Source organism: Haliotis cracherodii, unplaced genomic scaffold, assembly GCF_022045235.1.
Source record: "Haliotis cracherodii isolate W230 unplaced genomic scaffold, xgHalCrac1.p SCAF_21, whole genome shotgun sequence".
Classification (NCBI taxonomy): Eukaryota; Metazoa; Mollusca; class Gastropoda; order Lepetellida; family Haliotidae; genus Haliotis; species Haliotis cracherodii.
Window position 1 is genome coordinate 4,037,222 of NW_027266277.1, and position 21,229 is coordinate 4,058,450.

At 36.1% G+C, this 21,229-nt stretch overlaps 1 protein-coding gene across 10 annotated transcripts in view; it reads left to right on the forward strand.

The window, feature by feature from the left end:
* The window catches only part of LOC139470700 (zinc finger protein rotund-like), a 396,945-nt gene that overhangs the window by 320,055 nt on the left and 55,661 nt on the right, over positions 1–21,229 (forward strand). For all 10 annotated transcript variants that reach the window (XM_071252955.1, XM_071252956.1, XM_071252957.1 and 7 more), the window contains one exon: positions 440–484. In XM_071252955.1, coding sequence (XP_071109056.1) covers positions 440–484 — 45 coding nt within the window. The remainder of the gene's footprint in view (positions 1–439; positions 485–21,229) is intronic.

Genomic DNA, 21,229 nt, shown 5'->3' on the forward strand with positions numbered 1-21,229 from the left:
TCTGATTTTCAAATATTTCAACATTTCTTCAGAAAATGGAATTGAGTATTTAGTGGTTAACTATTTCAGGAATAATTCAGCCTAACAAATTTCATATCATGAAAATGTCATGCTCTTGCATTCTTTTTTCTTTTATGAAAATAATGCTTGTGTAAATAAGGAAGAAAATGAAAACTGAGATTAGTATTATTGAAAACTTAAACAAACATCCTGAATGATCTAACATGTTTATCTGATTGAACATATAAACTGGATTACAAATATTGTGTTTTCATACACATGTATGAATCCACAATGACATGTGTTTTTCATTGACATTTGTAGGAGAGTTCTTATTTTTTGTTTACTTTTGTGTTTATTTCTCCTGGACACAAGTCTCTTATGGGAAAAAAATGATACATGAATTTTTAAAGGATTTGCCTATTTTATATAATTTCAGATTACTACAAATGGAAAACAAGCAACCATGCCCCAACGGACCACAGTAAGATTAAAATTTTATTCATTTTGCTTGCTATTCTGTAAACATGCTGTTTCTTGACACATGTACACATTCTGCAAAGAATACTAAGGGAAAACCATGTCATGATACGTCATTGTCAGAGGGAATGTTAGAACATGAAGGATCCAGTGTCATGGTCTATACATAAGCAAACTGTCATTGATATCAGAGAAGGGATATGCATGGTTATCTGCTTATAGTCAGTCCATCTTCATCATGGACATGGAGAACATGGTACAATGACCACACACATAATTAGAGATCTCCGTCTTAACCAAATTGCTTTCTCTCCTACCATAAATAAATTATGAGGATTTTATCCAGTCTTTTTCGAGTGTTTTACTTGAATTCTGCATTTCTTAAAATTGACTGTGACAAGCCAAGACAGTTGATGATGAATGGCAATGAGGATTTATAAAGCATCGGCTGAAAATATCTGACAACATTTACAAGCCACCAAATTGAAATTATTTGTTCTTCAGAATCTCATCATTTTTACCTAAGTTAAAGTTATTCCATATAATTTTCTATGGACATGTAACAATAATTAGGCACAATGTTGTCTTGCCCTGCCACAATCAGCTCTATATCACAGCAGCCTGTAGATAGGTTGGACTCGAGCAGACAACCAATGACTGAAAATATGAACAGCATTCCACACCATTAGTTTATGATGACTCACAAGGAGCCATGGGAGGAACCTGTCTACTGCATCAATGTGGGGTGTTGCTTCAACATCACATGGTCAGTGACCCAATCAATGTGGGGTGTTGCTTCAACATCACATGGTCAGTGACCCAATCAATGTGGAGTGTTGCTTCAACATCACATGGTCAGTGACCCAATCAATGTGGAGTGTTGCTTCAACATCACGAGGTCAGTGACCCCATCAATGTGGAGTGCTGTTTCAACATCACATGGTCTGTGACCCCATCAATGTGGAGTGTTGCTTCAACATCACATGGTCAGTGACCCAATCAATGTGGAGTGTTGCTTCAACATCACATGGTCTGTGACCCAATCAATGTGGGGTGTTGCTTCAACATCACATGGTCTGTGACCCCATCAATGTGGAGTGTTGCTTCAACATCACATGGTCAGTGACCCAATCAATGTGGGGTGTTGCTTCAACATCACATGGTCTGTGACCCCATCAATGTGGGGTGTTGCTTCAACATCACATGGTCAGTGACCCCATCAATGTGGGGTGTTGCTTCAACATCACATGGTCAGTGACCCAATCAATGTGGAGTGTTGCTTCAACATCACATGGTCTGTGACCCCATCAATGTGGAGTGTTGCCTCAACATCACATGGTTAATGACCCAATCAATGTGGAGTGTTGCTTCAACATAACATGGTCTGTGACCCCATCAATGTGGAGTGTTGCTTCAACATCACATGGTCAGTGACCCAATCAATGTGGAGTGTTGCTTCAACATCACATGGTCAGTGACCCAATCAATGTGGAGTGTTGCTTCAACATCACGAGGTCAGTGACCCCATCAATGTGGAGTGCTGTTTCAACATCATGTGGTCAGTGACCCAATCAATGTGGAGTGTTGCTTCAACATCACATGGTCAGTGACCCCATCAATGTGGAGTGCTGCTTCAACATCACGTGGTCAGTGACCCCATCAATGTGGAGTGTTGCCTCAACATCACATGGTTAATGACCCAATCAATGTGGAGTGTTGCTTCAACATAACATGGTCTGTGACCCCATCAATGTGGAGTGCTGCTTCAACATCACGTGGTCAGTGACCCCATCAATGTGGAGTGCTGTTTCAACATCATGTGGTCAGTGACCCAATCAATGTGGGGTTTTGCTTCAACATCACATGGTCAGTGACCCCATCAATGTGGAGTGCTGCTTCAACATCACATGGTCAGTGACCCCATCAATGTGGAGTGCTGCTTCAACATCACATTGTCAGTGACCCCATCAATGTGGGGTGTTGCTTCAACATCACATGGTCAGTGACCCCATCAATGTAGGGCATTGCTTCAACATCATGTGGTCAGTGACCCCATCAATCTGGGGTGCTGCTTCAACATCACATGGTCAATCATATATCTTAATGTTCTTATTTTTTATCAGATGGATAGAAATAACCATATTTATATCTTTCCCCTCAATATGCCTTGATGAACTATTCCACCGATGACATAAAAACAGTACTATGATTAGACACAGGTTATACAACAGTAAAGATATAGTTAAAAAACCTTGTGGTGCTTCACACATTAAGTTTTGCCATAAGGAATATCAGACATGACCCATTCCAGAAAGCGACCATACCACTTGTCTGACATAACTCCCTTACTTCAACGAAGACCTTATTGTGAAAACTGAATTTATTCAATCTTTGTTTGATTTATAACAAATCTTTTACAATTCAACTTTCAGTTTATGATACTCAGCTTGATATTACTTAAAATATCTGGTTAAAACTCCACCATGTGCGACAGGTAACACACTAACATACCAGCAGACTCATGTACATATTTCACAAAATCTGGAGTGTCACTTGTTCTTGCTATTGGACAATTACTATGTATGTACATAATTATTATGCTGATATCAGCTTATTAGCAAGCAGTATGTAACATACTCAGGGTCACTTAGGGGATGTTTGTTTAACCAAAATAGCAGCAATTTAGAGTAATGAGCCAAAGATATTATGTCAATAAATTTAATCTTTAATCTTACCTCCCAAGCATATAAAGTTCATATGTTAAGTACTTTTTTGGAGTTTGTGCTCTTCCTGCAGCCAAAAACATGGATAAGCATAAAGGGAATGTATTAAAGAATTTATGAATCAAAATTAATGTGTGGAATTAAATAGTTGAAGGTTAGTGGTGAACTTGCCAGGAGAGAGTCTTCGTCTTAATCTTGTTAACTGAGGATGGAGCATACTTCACATGGATGCAGGAAGAGAACTGTGACGTGCACAATCACCAGGCTTACCAAGGAAAGGAGAGAAACCTTTCACCTTGGTCCTTCAGGACAACAGTACATAGAGCACTGTTTGTTTGTTTGTTTGTTGTTTGATGCTGCACTCAGCAATATTCCAGCTATATGATGGTGGTCTGTAAATAATCGAGTCTGGACCAGACAATCCAGTGATTGACATCATGAGCATCGATCCATGGAGTTGCTATACAATGACATGCATCAACCAAGTCAGCTAGCCTGACCATCCGATCCCATTAGTCGCCTCTTACGACAAGCATAGTCGCTTTTTATGGCAAGTATGAGTTGCTGAAGACCTTTTCTACTCCGGATCTTCATGGGTCCATAAAGCATTGAATAGAAATTCAACAAGACTCAAAGCATTACTAACTGTTATTTTATAACACTGCACTCAGCCATATTTCAGCTCTGTGATAATGGTCTGTAAATAATCTAGACCAGACAAACCAGTGATTGATATGAGAAACGGAAAATGTCATTGGATATGATGACACATATTCTGTCTGACAAACCAATCCATTTAGTCACCTCTTACTAGCATAGGTTGATAGGGACAATTCTAATCCCCAAAGGGGACACTTGTAATAGATGATCTGGATCATCTTGATGGCACTTTAAAGCACATTGTCAAAAGGAGCATCCTAACTATTTGGTATCCTTTTAACTCTTAAAACATTTAGGCATGATCTCATATGGAAATTTACAAGTTCAAATAATAAATTATAAAGATAAGGTTTATTCTCATATGTATTGGTGTGAAAATTTGAATTATAGGTAATGAAAAGTTCTATATAATTTTGAAATACACAAAATGAAATAAGTAATTATGAAATATGAGAGAAGAGTAATTTTAGGACAGGATTTCATTAGAATAATGAATTTCCTCACAAAAGCAGAATACTATTGTAAATTCTTAACTTGCCATTTTATCCTTAACGAATAACTGCACAAAACCCAGAATGAGAAGATAACAGATGTGAATGTACATAGTCAGTGGGTCATATACCCTGCTTCATAGCTGTTGCAATGTGACTACTCTTTCCACATCTGTTACAAAACAAATGGTGTGTTTGAGACAACAGCTTTTGAACAAAGTTTCAAACCGATCGTATACTGACATATTCATACTCCACTGAAATTCATTATGTATGTAGATCTCTATCTGAAAATGAGAAAATTGTGTTCCTTTTCTACCCTTGCTCGTCATGAGATATTTTAGTCAGTGATGTGAAATACTGTTCTGATTAAGATATCAATGGTTCATCAGACAACTTTAATGAATATTAATTAAATATTTAATTAAATTTAACATACCTCTGGTTTGTGATTGATACAAACATTTAGTAGTAATTATTCATTTCCAGTTTACTTTCATGTTAAGTACTGCAATATCTGAAATCTGATATTCTGTTCAAGGGTAAGTTCAAGGTTTGGTTTGATCCAAATACTCCCTTTTCACAAGTATGTTCTATGTATATCCCTGCAAACCCAAAATGTCCATGTTCATTTCAGTTATACTGGTGAAAAGAAATCAGGGCTCTGTTTGAAAGGGAAGCTATGTCTATGGCTCTAAAGGGGTGAAAAAATGAGTTCCAATGTTTTAAAACCTGCTCTAGATTTGAGTGCCAATTTTCAGTAAGGTATCAAGCCACACAATCGACATCTTGTCTTATCCCCTTTGTGTCTTCTTGTAAAAATGCATACACACACTACTGTTTCTCTTCCATGTCTGCAACAAGTGTTGACAAGAAGATGTGACCTGTCTTGAGAACTCAAGTACCTGCAAGAGCCTTAGCAAGGACATAATTAATTTCTCCAAAGATGTCACTAATATTACACTCTTTACTTTGTAGATGAGTATCATGTATTGTGAATGCATGAATAAACCAGTATTCCACCAGTACAATTATTATGATAACTTGCAGTTTTCTGTTGAGGTAGAGACTCAGGGGGCCCAGTTGTTTGGCAACCCTAAGCTGTGTCAGCTCAGCTGATGTTGGATCCCTGACACTTAGATGTGTCAGTTCTGCTTATCATGGATCCCTGACACTTAGATGTGTCAGCTCTGCTGTTCATGGATCCCTGACACTTAGATGTGTCAGCTCTGCTGTTCATGGATCCCTGACACTTAGATGTGTCAACTCTGCTGTTCATGGATCCCTGACACTTAGATGTGTCAACTCTGCTGTTCATGGATCCCTGACACTTAGATGTGTCAACTCTGCTGTTCATGGATCCCTGACACTTGGATGTGTCAACTCTGCTGTTCATGGATCCCTGACACTTAGATGTGTCAACTCTGCTGTTCATGGATCCCTGACACTTGGATGTGTCAACTCTGCTGTTCATGGATCCCTGACACTTAGATGCGTCAACTCTGCTGTTCATGGATCCCTGACACTTAGATGTGTCAACTCTGCTGTTCATGGATCCCTGACGCTTAGATGCATCAACTCTGCTGCTGATGGATCCCTGACAATGAGCTGTGGCATTGTTTCCCCAACACAAACTGACAAAACATAACTGACTTACAAACTGTTACGTGGTAAACCCAACTCTCTTACTCTTTTGAGGTTGGACTGTTGGACATTTTTGAAGTGTGACACTTACTTTTTCAATTGGTGCAATTATCAAATTAGTCACATGAAAATTCATGTATAAAACAAATTTAACACTTACAGAAAAAGGTCAACAGATTTATGCGGTAAAACCTTCACATTAGGTGAAAAGTAATACTGCAGATTCAGTACTATTTCCATACCTGATAAATCTTGTGTCAAAAACATCTGAGCGTAAACCGACATTTTTAGTAGTTAGATGTTCCTATTCTTCTTGATTATGATGTTTATGTTATCCTAAGTTTGCTCAGTACACAGACTTGATGCATTGAATTTACTGTATGACAGCTTGATTTAGCTTTATCCTCCTTGTTCTTCAATTTCAATTCAAAAAACAAAGTCTTCAGAGCTGATCATGCTCAAGAAGATATGTCCATTAATCATTTACTGTGTTTGTAGGATGTTACAAATGGAGCTAGCACCCTTTCAAGCTTTAGCTGCTATTGGCATACACATTGTGCTGTCTACTTGAGGCGCAATGTGGAATAGACATGTACAAATACATCTATACACTTACATCTTCTTTGCCTGCATGGTTCCTGTCTTTACCCAAAAATTTGAATTTAGGTCTGACCAATTATATATAGTTCTTCTATGATTGACCAGTTTGACCAGTGCAGATCCATGTTGGAATTGATCTTCAGCAACCCATGTTTGGTGTAAGAGGTGATTAACAGGGTCGGGTGGTCAGACTCACTGTCTGGGTTGATGCTTGTCATTGTATCCCAAATACATAGATTGAGGCTCCTGATGTTGATCACTGGATTGTCTGGCCTAGACTCAATTATTTACAGCCAGCCATCATATAGCAGGAATAGTGCTGAGTGTGGGATTAAACAACAAACAAACTAATCCAGTTTATTAAAACACAGGAGGCAAAAAATGGTTACAGGTTAAAAAGAAAATGAATTACATGAATTCAAATGGAAGTAGCAAGGAGGCTTTGTAGAAACTTACTTTTAATTACGTTCTTTTTCTACAAAATTATAGCAGTTCAACCATGAAACCAGAAAATTTTTATACCAGTTGTCAGACCTAAGAAATCATAAAGTGATAATTATTGAAACAAATGGACTGAGAATGTGTGGTCCACAATACAGCATGACATCATCACCATGGTGGCAAAATGTTGCAAGAAAATTATTAATGCGACAATCCTTACATTGTCATCAGATTACAGTTTTGTTTCCTCAGAAATGTTTATGGATTTAACAAATTAATCATTAGAAATGACTTTGTTGAAAACCAAAGAGGATCCCGGAAGATTTTTATGTTCTTGTTCATAAAGATTTTTATATGTGCTTGAAGTGTTTTTTCACTTAAAAGTCATTGATTTTTTACTTGACATCAATAGAATATAGCTCTTCGTCATACTTCAGTTATTCATCCATCTGTTTTGTTCGTCAAAGCTAAATGTATGGTTTGTCATGCACAGCTAAGAATGTCTATTTCCAGGAAAAGAATCAAGCTTTAATGATACATTCATACATAGCAAGTTTACATTTGCAATGAAATGAATAAAGAATTTTAAAAAATAAAGGACCTCTCTGAACCAAAGCTTTGACAATATTTGGTTATGATAAGACTATCTGCATCAGAATATTATGGGCTGACCATTTGATAATGGGAGGAGTGGGGGACAGGGATTTTGTATTGACACCAGATATTTCTTTAGCTACAGCTGCAAAACCAGATTTTTAAAAATAAATATGAGCCTAAATATTTGTTTCAGAAAAACACCTTGTAGTAAAGTATTTTTTTGTGGCAGATAATTTCTCTTATTTCAACAGTGTGAAGCTTAAATATTTATTTCAAACATTTTCTGAAACAATTTTTTTGTTCAATACAATACCAGCTCCCCCCAAATAAAAGATGGTCAGTCCTTAAGAAATACCATAGTGTTTCTAATAATGTAGAAGTAACAGTAACATGATGGTTATCTATTGCTTGAAGATAAAATGATTAGTTTTGATGACAGTAGTTTTCCCACTAATGATACCAAAGGTTGGACATGTAATGACAATCAACACACTGCAAGTGTTAACGCACCAGAGTTAAATTCAAATTCAGGAGAAGTGTCTTGTTACGAATCTAGAGCAAAGTCTCATCATGAAGAATGCTACTCGACTGTCTCTAGCATCAAATTTATTGAGAGATATATTGAGAAGCACTGAATGATGCATTGTTATGCTGATGCGATTTGTTGAATCTCACTGCAACATGCACCAGCTGCATGGCCCTGCAGCACAGGCGATGTGCACCCTCGCTGTTCCATCAGCTGCTTCACAGTTTCAGTTTAAGATACTGCAGTGGGATTTCTTTACATGGTGTTTGTTGTACTCTGCCTAAGGATCATAGCTGAACAAAACATTGTTCTAAAATGTTGGGAAAGGTCACATTGAAATGAAAAGAACATCTTGGAACGGTTTTAATGGCATGTCAGTTTAATATTACAATTGTAGATTTATTGAGCTATCATGAAAAATCATAAAAAATGACCTCAAGATTTTATTTTGAGGGCAAGTCGGAGAAACTAAAAGACTTGATATAGGTTGAAGGTTTTAACTGTATTGGAAATCCTGACTTGAGGTGAGGACGTGGAAAGAAGCATTAAGCACCACACTGAGATGACAAATATTTTAATTTAGTTAGTGGAATATCTGTGAAATTTTAGATGGGTAATGATTTAAAAATGTCACTTCTATGTATGACAGTAGCTACATGGATGGGGGAAAATACTAAATATCTAAAAGTTAGAATCATTTCTGATTTTACTACCAATGACATCAGATGCAACATTCAAAAAAATATTAAGATGATATTAATCTAATTTACTCAATATAATTAATGTAGCTCAGCACTTCTCAGCGACATAACCCTTCAGGTGACTGACACATATGATGTAAGGTACTCTTTAAATATACTGAACAAATAAAGTTAGGTGACATGAATATATTGGGGGATATTTTTTTAAGTAAAAACTGAGCACAGTTTCATAAAATTATCCCAGAAATATTCATGATCCCTAACCTGTTTTGTTCAGCATGGGTTATCCATTTAGTTAAAATGGTTATCATTACTCTTATTGTTATAAAGATTACACATGACCTCCTGACACTCATCCAAACACCCACATGCTGTCATGTGTTATGGCATTTGAAAAGATAAATATCATGTTTGATGTGTTTGCTATGCTTACAATTAATGTATGAGTTAACGCGATCTTTCATTTCATCTCAACCAAGCATTTCCTCCTCTCCTTCATTTTCTAATTTTCCCAATGTTTTCAATTTATTTTGTCCTGGTTTAAGTTTTCTTCTCCATCTCTCAAATGGATTCTAATATTGTTTCTCTTCTCTCTATCCTGAGTGTGTCACTCATCATTCTTATCCATCCGAACCATCAAGATGTTAAGTAATTGTACCTCATCAAACTTAGTCAGGCTTCGAAATCCCTTTTTTAGATGAGGTCTCGAGGACCTGAGTTTGTAGCTGGTCCTTGTTCAACAAGACACAAATATTTACTATTTTGTCAGTCTTGTTCTCTTTGAGTTTGAAGCAAAATTGAAACTACAAGTACCAGTTCAGAATTATAGCCCTCAAATGCTACTTGTCAATGAGGACCACCATCAATGGATAGGTAATTGTCCTCTGCACAATTTAGTTGTCACAGGCTAGCGATCCACCACAAGTTTCGAAGGCTGAATAGTTCTACATATACCAGTAACCGACTTGCCTAAAACACTAAATGAGTTACAGTAGTATTACTGGTCACTTTGAGTTAACAAAATTGTCTTCTGTGGAGTTCCGGGTTAGAATATGTTTTCAGCAACCCATGCTTGGCGTAAAAGGTGGCTATATGCTTGTCGTAAGAGGCTGCGTCTATGGATTGGGTGGTCAGGCTTGCTGACTTGGTTGATGCATGTCATCATATCACAATTGCGTAGATCAATGCTCAGGACGTCAGGAGGTCAATAACAGGATTGTCTTGTCCAGACTTGATTATTTACATACGTCCATGATATAGCGGGAATATTGCTAAGCGAGGTGTTAAACAACAAACAATCAAACAAACAAAAACAAACTTGTTTTAGATTGATATGGAAGAAATCTATTTTTGAGTGCCATCATTTAGTAAAATATATTTTTCACAGATGTCAAATTTAATGAATAAAACTAAAAACAATTAATTTTTACAAATCAAAGAGTGAATAACCATTGACAAACACTTTACCGTTTTGCGAGTGAGAAATGTCATAAAAGGATTAACCAAAATTAAACAGGTCTTAAAATTGGTTATGATTTCAATATATAAACCTATCATATGAGAAAATGATTTCTTTAATACTTTATTCCCAAACACATTAAAAACCTTTATGTTCTCCTTTTACTATCTAATGGCATTCAGATTGAACGAGGTTATCAGGACATCTAATCTTGATCAGAAATAGATATTTGGAGTCATATTTGAACAAGATATGCTGTCTTCATTACCCTGAATACCATTAAGATTACGTTAACACTACAATAAAGCCTTAGAAAGGGTAAAAATGTTATGACTTCAGATAATACTTGTTTAAACACTTATATAGACATACAACACTTGTCACTGACTCCTTTGAACAATGGAGGTTTTGCTCCTGGAATGCTAACAAGAGACATGTGAATTGTCATTTATTCTTGTATATATTCCATTATATGATCGCTTTTGCTGCATGTTTTCTGTTCAAGAAAGAAGATTATGTATAAAAGCAAAATAAAAGCAATTGCTTTTCTTCATTGTTGGAAAACTATGTAAGAAATATGAATCATTTTATCCAAATCAAGTTTCAAATTTCTCACTTAATCTATGATCTTTCTCTGGTATTGCATCCTTGCTACTGATAGGGTTCATGGTTTTATACATGGATAGTAATTAGGAAATTTATACTGTTGACGATCAGATGTAGAGGATCCTGAAGCACAAACAGTTCTACTGCTCTACTTTTTAAACGCTTTCAAAATGAAGTATTAGGTTGATGAAGGCTGTTCTGCTTGTTAAAGGAGGCACAAAGCACTTTTAGAATAAATTTTCATTCATTTTAGGTTAGAAACTAGCTCTTTCAACATGGGAACATCATGGAATGCTACTTGCCTCCAAGAATGATTCATGATGTTAAGGAAAGCCAAGTAATACTAGATCCACATGCTTTTCAGGTCACTGTGACCTAGTAGCTGTATCCTGCCTGTCCTCGTTATAGCAAGGCAAACTTGTATGAGAATTGCAACATTCCAGTAAACATTGAGCTTTATCCTGGATCAAACAGTGTTGCTATTTGTATATGAGAGTTTCCCCATATTGTCAATATACTTTCATTATGCTATTATCAGCTCTCGCTATAGTGAGGGGAATGATGTTATAGTGAGGATACATGGTGGAATGTGTCCTTGATACTCTAGCTTGAAATTTAAAGGTACAATTATTATTGATTTCGGGTGGGTGTTTTTAAAAATGTGTTAAATTGTGGGAGAAGAACATTTAACAGAGAGTTAGTTTTGCTTTGATTTTTTACTGTAAACTCAGCAGTATGGAAGTTTTTTTATTTTGTGTCTTCAAAATATTATTGTGTTTTCTTGAGTTTATGATGGTATTTGGGCTTCTCTGAAACAGTGAGTAAAACAAGGTTCTGTTTTGGAAGAGGACAATGCGTATATTATTATCATCTACTTATGACATGAAACTTATGACATAAAATGTAATTCGATACTGAAACCATAGTCTCCCGACATGTAACAAAGCCGGAAAATTCTCTGAACATGGTTATAAGAATTTCTAAACATGTTTATAACAAGCTCTAAACATGGTTATAACAAACTCTAAAAATGGTTATAACAAGCTCTAAACATGGTTATAACAAGCTCTAATCATGTGTATAACAAACTCAAAACATGTATATTACATATATTGAACATGTTTATAACAAACTCTATGGTACCATAAGCAATGATTTGTCTTATCATTGATTTCTTGGAGTGCAAATTAATTGCCATGTTTACTGCAGTAGCTTACATTAATTAACATTTATTTCTAGGTTTTATGGAGATCATTTACCTTCACCCATTTATTTGTCATGCAGAATGTATAATTTATGAGTGAGTGAGTTGGGTTTAACACCGCTTTTAACAGTATTCCAGTCATATCACGGTGTGTCAGCTGAATGTTGGAGGAAAGCCCGAAGTGATGCAGGTCTCATATGTTTACCACTTTGGTGAAACCCACCAGCACGGGTATGGTGCTGTCAAACCTAGAAAAACAATCGAGGCAAACCGGGATTCGAACCCACTATCAGAGGTTTCTGGCCTGCCCAAGGGATGCAACTCTGCACAGCAAATCATATAATTTAAGTGAATTGTATAATGTTAAATAGTCAAGCAGCAAGACAACAGAAACAGTTTGGTGTAACCAACTATATGCAAAAATGTGTTCATTTTAAGCATGTTCTTCAGTATATCTATAAACAGTAACAAAATATCTGGCTCTTGAAATATGACCATAAAGGCTTTTTTAACTTTGCATGAAATCGAATGCTTCTATTGTCCTAAATTCTATTTCACAGTCCCGTCGTGGGTCTAGCTGTTCTCTTATTCTTGTTTCATGATACCAACACGATTTCTGCATATTCCATCCCAAGCCCACATCGTAATCAATAACAAACAAATTAATATCCTTTCATCAAAAGCTTAATGTGTGGCAGGCAATAAAAGTGTAGTGGGTATAACCAATACAACTGCAAGTGTAATATGGAATATATAACCATTCATTATACCATAAGCTAAACAGTGTTAGTCTGATCATTTTCAGTAATGCATTTCTCCTCATCAATCTGTCCATTGCTGCCAAAGTTTTGCCGCCAGATTTCCATAATGAACCGTTCCTCATATCCTGATACAGTTTGTTTGTTTGTTGTTTATTGTTTTACACCACAGTCAGTAATATTCCAGCCATATCAAGGCAACATCAATAATCAATGGGGCATGCAAACTAGTCACTGAAAGATTGAACAGTGTCAGGACACGCTGACACGCACCTGCAAAGACACCCAGCCAGATCAACCGATCTTATCACCTCTTACCATAAGTACATGTACACCAATTCTGAACTTCTGAACAATATAGCTAATAATAGATTTCAGTTACATATGAGAGTGTAGGTTATCAGGCAATGGATTGAGATACAAAGTTTTAATGCTACTGTGCAGCCATAAACTCTGATATGATGTGATATTTGTTATGACGTGACACTTCAGTTGTGTGGAAAGGTCCCAACTGTTCAGGCTACCAACAGATGGCCCAATAGACATTGGTGCTACACTCAAAGAGATGTAGGTGAGGTGAAATTGGGTTTAACGTCGCGTCTAAGATTATTGCACTTATATAGCGACGTGCATGCACGTGTGTGTGTGTGTGTGTGTGGCTGCTTGTACTAGTCCGGACTGATGCCGATTTATAGTGGTAGTCCACTGAGATACCATGCCGAAGTTTAACATGAATACCCCACTCAGACATAGTGTACTGACTCCGAGCCGACCAGTCCTTGTTTTAGCCCCTTAATGCCGAGCGCAAGGCAGGGTAACAAAAAGTACCATCTTTAAACGTCTTTTGGTATGACGCTCTCCGTCATTTTAATTCATTTTGGGATAAAATCACAGACCTTCAGTTCTCCAGTCAAGTAGACACTATGTCTCAAGTACAGACTATGTCTCAAGTAAACACTGTGTCTCAAGTACAGACTATGTCTCCAGTACACACTATGTCTCAAGTACAGACTATGTCTCAAGTACCCACTATGTCTCAAGTACCCACTATGTCTCAAGTACACACTATGTCTCAAGTACACACTATGTCTCAAGTACAGACTATGTCTCAAGTACACACTATGTCTTGAGTACAGACTGTGTCTCAAGTAAACACTGTGTCTCAAGTACAGACTATGTCTCAAGTAAACACTATGTCTCAAGTACAGACTATGTCTCAAGTACAGACTATGTCTCAAGTACAGACTACGTCTCAAGTACACACTATGTCTCAAGTTCACACTATGTCTCAAGTACAGACTATGTCTCAAGTACACACTATGTCTCAAGTACAGACTATGTCTCAAGTAAACACTATGTCTCAAGTACAGACTATGTCTCAAGTACAGACTATGCCTCAAGTACACACTATGTCTCAAGTACACACTATGTCTCAAGTACACACTATGTCTCAAGTACAGACTATGTCTCCAGTACAGACTATGCCTCAAGTTCACACTATGTCTCAAGTACAGACTATGTCTCAAGTACACACTATGTCTCCAGTACACACTATGTCTCAAGTACAGACTATGTCTCAAGTACACACTATGTCTTGAGTACAGACTGTGTCTCAAGTACGGACTATGTCTCAAGTACAGACTATGTTTCCAGTACACACTATGTCTCAAGTACAGACTATGTCTCAAGTACAGACTATGTCTGAAGTACATACTATGTCTCAAGTACAGACTATGTCTCAAGTACAGACTATGTCTCAAGTACAGACTATGTCTCAAGTACAGACTATGTCTCAAGTTCACACTATGTCTCAAGTACAGACTATGTCTCAAGTACACACTATGTCTCAAGTACAGACTATGTCTCAAGTACAGACTATGTCTCAAGTACAGACTATGTCTCAAGTACAGACTATGTCTCAAGTTCACACTATGTCTCAAGTACAGACTATGTCTCAAGTACACACTATGTCTCAAGTACAGACTATGTCTCCAGTATAGACTATGTCTCAAGTACACACTATGTCTTAAGTACACACTATGTCTCAATTACAGACTATGTCTCAAGTATAGACTATGTCTCAAGTACACACTATGTCTCAAGTACAGACTATGTCTCAAGTACCCACTATGTCTCAAGTACCCACTATGTCTCAAGTATAGACTATGTCTCAAGTACACACTATGTCTCAAGTACCCACTATGTCTCAAGTACACACTATGTCTCAAGTACAGACTATGTCTCCAGTTCACACTATGTCTCAAGTACAGACTATGTCTCAAGTACAGACTATGCCTCAAGTACACAGTATGTCTCAAGTACAGACTATGTCTCCAGTATAGACTATGTCTCAAGTACACACTATGTCTTAAGTACACACTATGTCTCAATTACAGACTATGTCTCAAGTATAGACTATGTCTCAAGTACACACTATGTCTCAAGTACAGACTATGTCTCAAGTACCCACTATGTCTCAAGTACCCACTATGTCTCAAGTACACACTATGTCTTGAGTACAGACTGTGTCTCAAGTAAACACTGTGTTTTGTTCTGCAATCATACTAGGGATAAGACTGATTGGCACAAGATTCTGGTCATCTAGTAAATAAAATTCTCAAAATATTTTTTTTATTAAAGCATCTGTACAGGAAGCATACTGTTTCTTATTTCTACCATTCCTACAACTCTGTAATCGCTCCACTGGGTCAATCCTTTCCTATCTTTGAGTGATCCTCTCTAACCCTTCCCCAGTCAATTGAACAGTCCTCCCCACAGTAGGAAAGGATGCTGAAAGGACTCGTGAGTGAGTGAATCTGGTTTAACACACCCTTTGCACAGTATTACAGATATCACAGAGCATTAGTAGGTGTGTGAGAGTACAGACCTGTGTGATATCCTATACACACTGACACCCTGTAATATGGCAACCTCTTGGTTATGCATGATTTGTACAGATTATTACTTCATCAGATAAATTTCATATGATTTATGATATTATAGATCAATACTATCTTGCATTATGGTCAGGTTACATTTTGTTTAGGGTTTCACAATAACACTGTTTCACAGTGACCATTGCAGTCTTTGACATTTTATTTCATCATAAAGTGAAAATGCCTTATTTGTCTTGCATTTTCATTTTGATACCTATTCAAATATTGATATTAATATATATATCTTTGCAAAATTAATACCAACTTCAGTAATAATATCACAAATTATATCTCTGGAGAAAATGTGCCCACTTAAATACTGTGAATCAGGATAGTAATGTGCCACCAAGTTGAGAGTGCCATGTCATCGCCCGAAATGCATTGAGAAATTAATGTTAGCAGCCATACCTCTGAAATTTAAAAACCTGATCACTTAATCATTAAGAATGTTAAATACCTCAAGAGAGTAGAGAGAGTAAATAATTTGAGAAGATAATAGTTTACTTTTCTCGGTTTATTAATGGTTAATTAATCTATTTCATGCTTGCATTAATTTCATGATACTTATACTGTCATAGAAATCCCTTTAATACTGACATCAATACAATGACATTTTATAATGTTCTATAAGCATACCAAAAGAATTCAGCACAATGTTGCAAGTGTCTCCTAAATGATAAGTCTTCATGATGCATCCCTAATCACAGCATCATCACTTGGTGCTTATTACTTAAACATCTTCCTGACTTTCTTTCTGTGTATTTCTCTGCATGCAAATTGTTGCCTTAACATTTTGTTTAAGTGATTTGAATAGATACACATACTTGTCCATATCTTTATGTGTTTTGTGTATGAAACTTGCTCACTAAGAGATGCTAATGACTCTCATTTTAAAATTTATTTGTATTACACAATACGATAAATTTGTTCAGATTTTCAATAAAATATTAAATTCAAATGACATTATGTTTAAAAATCACCATCAGTGTACCCAGAAAGAATGATTTTCAGCCAAAAATGCTGAACAATTGAGCTTTCATCAATTTATTAAATTGAGCCTACTAAAAGATAAGTTTCAATATTTCTATTGAAGGTTTTGTATCAGTAATCCAAAGAGATGAAGAGATATCACAAAGAGATTGGTTACAGGAGGAGCTCTGTTCTTGTGTCCTATTCCTTCTTGGTGAAGAGTGATTGGTGGTAGTCCTAGGTTTAGCAGTATTTCATATAAGTAGCTTGAAGCAGGTGCTAGAATCTTGAACCATCTGGGCAAGCTACATTGATGTCCAATTTGAATTAGTCCTTGTATCAAATATTTGTGAGAATAGTGAATAAAATTAATTTTGGTGGGCAACATGGCTTTAAAGCATTGCTGATACTTGAAATAGTTATGTAGACTGACTGGATTGGTGTCATTTCAAATATGACAAAGCTGACAATCCTTGTATCAACTACTCCTACAAACATCAATGATGTGTATTGGTTGGCAAAGATGGCTTTGCTTAGATTGGTATGAGTTACCATTGCTGACGGCATTGGTGTATCCAATAAGACAAAGCTGGCAATGTTGACCATGAGGTATAAAGACAAATGCACCCTGGCTTCGAGTGATGGTACAGTGTACCAATATTGCCTCCAGGTTTGAGTCAAACTCTTTGTTTTCTACTATGGTAAGCTTTCTGGGATACAGGTGAAAATGGTGTAACACCCTACTCATTCTGTGTCTCTGCCTTTCAGTCTTTGACTTCAATATCAAGTTGCTTAAGATTGCTGATATTTGAATGACTATCCACATCATAAATGGTACACGTTGTGAGGATTCTCAAACAACTAAAAGCTGATAATGTATGCTGTCTTTTCATGATGAACATAGATGGAGATTTTCATGATAGTAATCATCCAATGCAACCGCAATAACTGGAGCGTCTGTAAATAAAAGCAACAAAACCCTTTCCATGTTCATAAAAAATCTCTGTCAAAATCTGAGTCAGTTGTACAATTTTGACTATATCATGAGCATGTGTTTATGAATCACTGTCAAATAGTGATGATACCATGTGGCACCCTTCACAAACACATGCAATGGCGAGTCAAATGTTCAACTGAATGGCTTTATGTAATATTGCCTGGAGAAATGATCATTTGGATATTATTTTACTCCACTAAACATAAAGTCAGATAACTGGCTTAGTGGAATAATACAGTCTGTGTTTCTGGTTCCAAAACACGAAAAGTATTGTTACATCTGCAAGGGTCTTTTAAACAATTTATTTGTTCAAATGATATAGTTATAGAAATGGTTATTTAACTTTTAGTCACATAAGCATTGTCTCAGTATTATGTTACTGGTCTCAGCTTATTACTTATGGTGTTTGTGTTACATTGTAAAGTGAATGTCTGTGGGTGACACAATCTGTGTGGTAGAACTAGGGGTTGTTAAACGGAAAAACAGAACAACAGCTAACATCTATTGTATCATGACGTCAGGGTAGGGTTTGTTTGTTTGTAGTTTAATGGCTCACTCAGCAATATTCAACTGTATGACGGCGGTCTGTAAATAATGGAGCCTATATCAGTCAATCTAGTGATTGACACCATGAGCATCGATCTACGCAATTGGGATATGATGACATGCATTAACCAAGATAGCGAGCCTGACCACCCGATCCTGTTAGTCACCTCCTACGACAACCATGGGTTGCTGAAGACCAATTCTAACCCAGAATCTTCACGGGATGAGTCAGTAGGGGAATATATAAACTGAGTTGTTGAAAAACCCATCTTAGTTTCTCATAGATTCTGTGTTTTGTTTTATAATAAGTACCTATAAAACATCAACCCCAGCGAATAACCAGATTATCTGACAAATCAAATTCCATTTTGCAAAAAGGGCACAAATGCCACAGATCTGAAAATGAGCTACAAATTTTGAGTGAATCTGAGTAGTACATATATGTTCAATAGAGATGGTCTGTGTACAGTCTATTCAAGACACTCTTTGTACTTAAAGGAACGTCACCCATATATCACTTTAAGAAGAATATTCACCTCAATTTAAAAAATAAACAAAAACAATCCATACGTTTGTTAAGTGGTGTATTGTTTATGTTAAGTTTCATCTGACTGACAACTGATGATAGTCTCTTAATGTGACTAATGGTTTAAAGCAATGGTGTGAGAAAGGGTCATAAATGGATTTATGAAGTTTTCAGACTTTTGGAAGGATACCGCAATTACTTTGAGGTAGATTTTTAAACTTTTATATCAAAACAACAAGATCGTTACATGTCATTAAAGATTTGGCACAAGTCAGCTGCAGACCTACAATGATAAAAGCATGACATAAACTCGATAATGTGTGTCAGACTAACCACACAACTGTCCAAAAGTGAACCTGGGAAAGTTAATCTTAAATAGCTGTTTTATATCTTTATAAAATAACCATCATCTGTTTGGATCATAATTAGAATTCAATAAAATTCATATTATACATTTAATATCAAGTAAATAAAACCATTTCCTTTTTCATCAGAAACTTTTGACAAAAGCAGAGTCGATTGTACAATTCCGACTTTATCATGAGCATGTGTTTATGAATTGCTATCAAATAGTAATAATACCAGGTGTTTGCGAAATGGTTAGCGTATCCTGCCCTACCAGTGGCTCCTGTCTTAAACACATGCAAAGACATGTCAATTGTTCACCTGAAAAAAAACATATGGTACAAATCAAAAGAGAGAATTGCATCTGACATCATTTTTGTCACTGATGTGTCACATTTGGGAATGCCCCCTATATGGTACATTAATTCAATCCGACATGTAGATTCTGTCTGAGAAAGCGCAAATCTAACTTTCAATCTTATTTTATTCCATGTTATTAAGTTTATTTTAAAAGAAATTATTCAAAAATATCACAAGTATGTATTCATAAGCTTTGCAGAAATTCTCTACATTGCTGCAATATTGCCAATGCTGAGCAAAAGTTTAACTCACTTTGCAAAGAATTCTGTTTAACAATTGACAAGTTCATTGAAAAAGCTGCGTTAGGATCAACCAATGTTGTGTTAAAAAGAAAGGACTGATAGATTTGTTCAATATGTACTGCTTTACGAGTGTATTGTCTCTTAAAATATATATGTATATATATATACACCTATCAAACCATCAACTCAAGTTGCAATGGATTGAAATCACTTTAAAACTCAGAAGAGGGAAATATTTTGTATGTTTGAGGCATAACCATAGCATTTGAGAGAATTCAAGAATTAAAAAAACACACCTCTACATCTTGGCAGAACACTCCTGGTTCCAGGGCTCTGAGAAAAGAACAGGTCAATTTGACAATGTGATTTCTTTTGTACAAGATTATTATCAATTATTCACAAAGCTTTTTGTTCTCTCCCTAATCACCCCGGTGCACTTTCAATGTCGTAATGCTGGCATTTTCTGGCCACAAGGGTGTTCTCACCGTAAACAATCTATCATTTCAACACCTCACTCCATCCCACCAGGGTAGTGAAATTCCTCCGGCCATGATACACATGCTGCTGGTATTGCCTTAATACAATGGTTCTAACACTGTTGTGCTGAGTCCATTACTCCCTGAATCTGTGCTTGTAGTGTACGTGGAACACACTCATTTTTAGAATGAAATGTATAAGCTTATCTTGAGTTAATTTCCTTACCATAATTAAGAACATGCTTTGAAAGACGATCTAGATTTAGTTTTCATATATTTTCATAGATTGTTTATTGATACAATGGGTTTTTTCATAATGTTGTAGCATGTTGAAATGTTCCTTAATGAATCTGTCCTGCATGTAATATATAAGATACCCATATATTAGGATTAAAATGTATAAGCTTATATAGTTGGTGTATAGTGATAGTGATTATAACACATGATCATAATATAATCGGAATATATGATTTGGAAATAGTGTTCATATATTTTCAAAGGTTGTTTATAGTGATGGTGATATATAAATATAAATTGTCAATGCAAGAGACTAAATAACCAGTGTAGATTATCCACTGAAACAGATTCCATTTGGGGTAAAGGGCAAAATAGCTATGAAATTTATATGAATGGACCACTGAAAATTAGTGATGACACCAGGTGTTCATGAAAGGGTAATGCTCATGATATTGTCACAATCATACATTCGACACTGCTTTTGGCAGAGATTTCTTATAAATATGGAAAGTATTTTGTCACAAATATATACTGCAATCATTTTTATACTGTACTAGCATGTTGATACACAAGGTTGAATCATTTCAACAATTATTGTTTACATTTCCATGCTCATATTACTGAAACCTGATGATGAAGATGCTTGTAATATTGGAGTTGGTCATGGATGTATCATAACAGTATGTTTACAAGACGATTTATTGG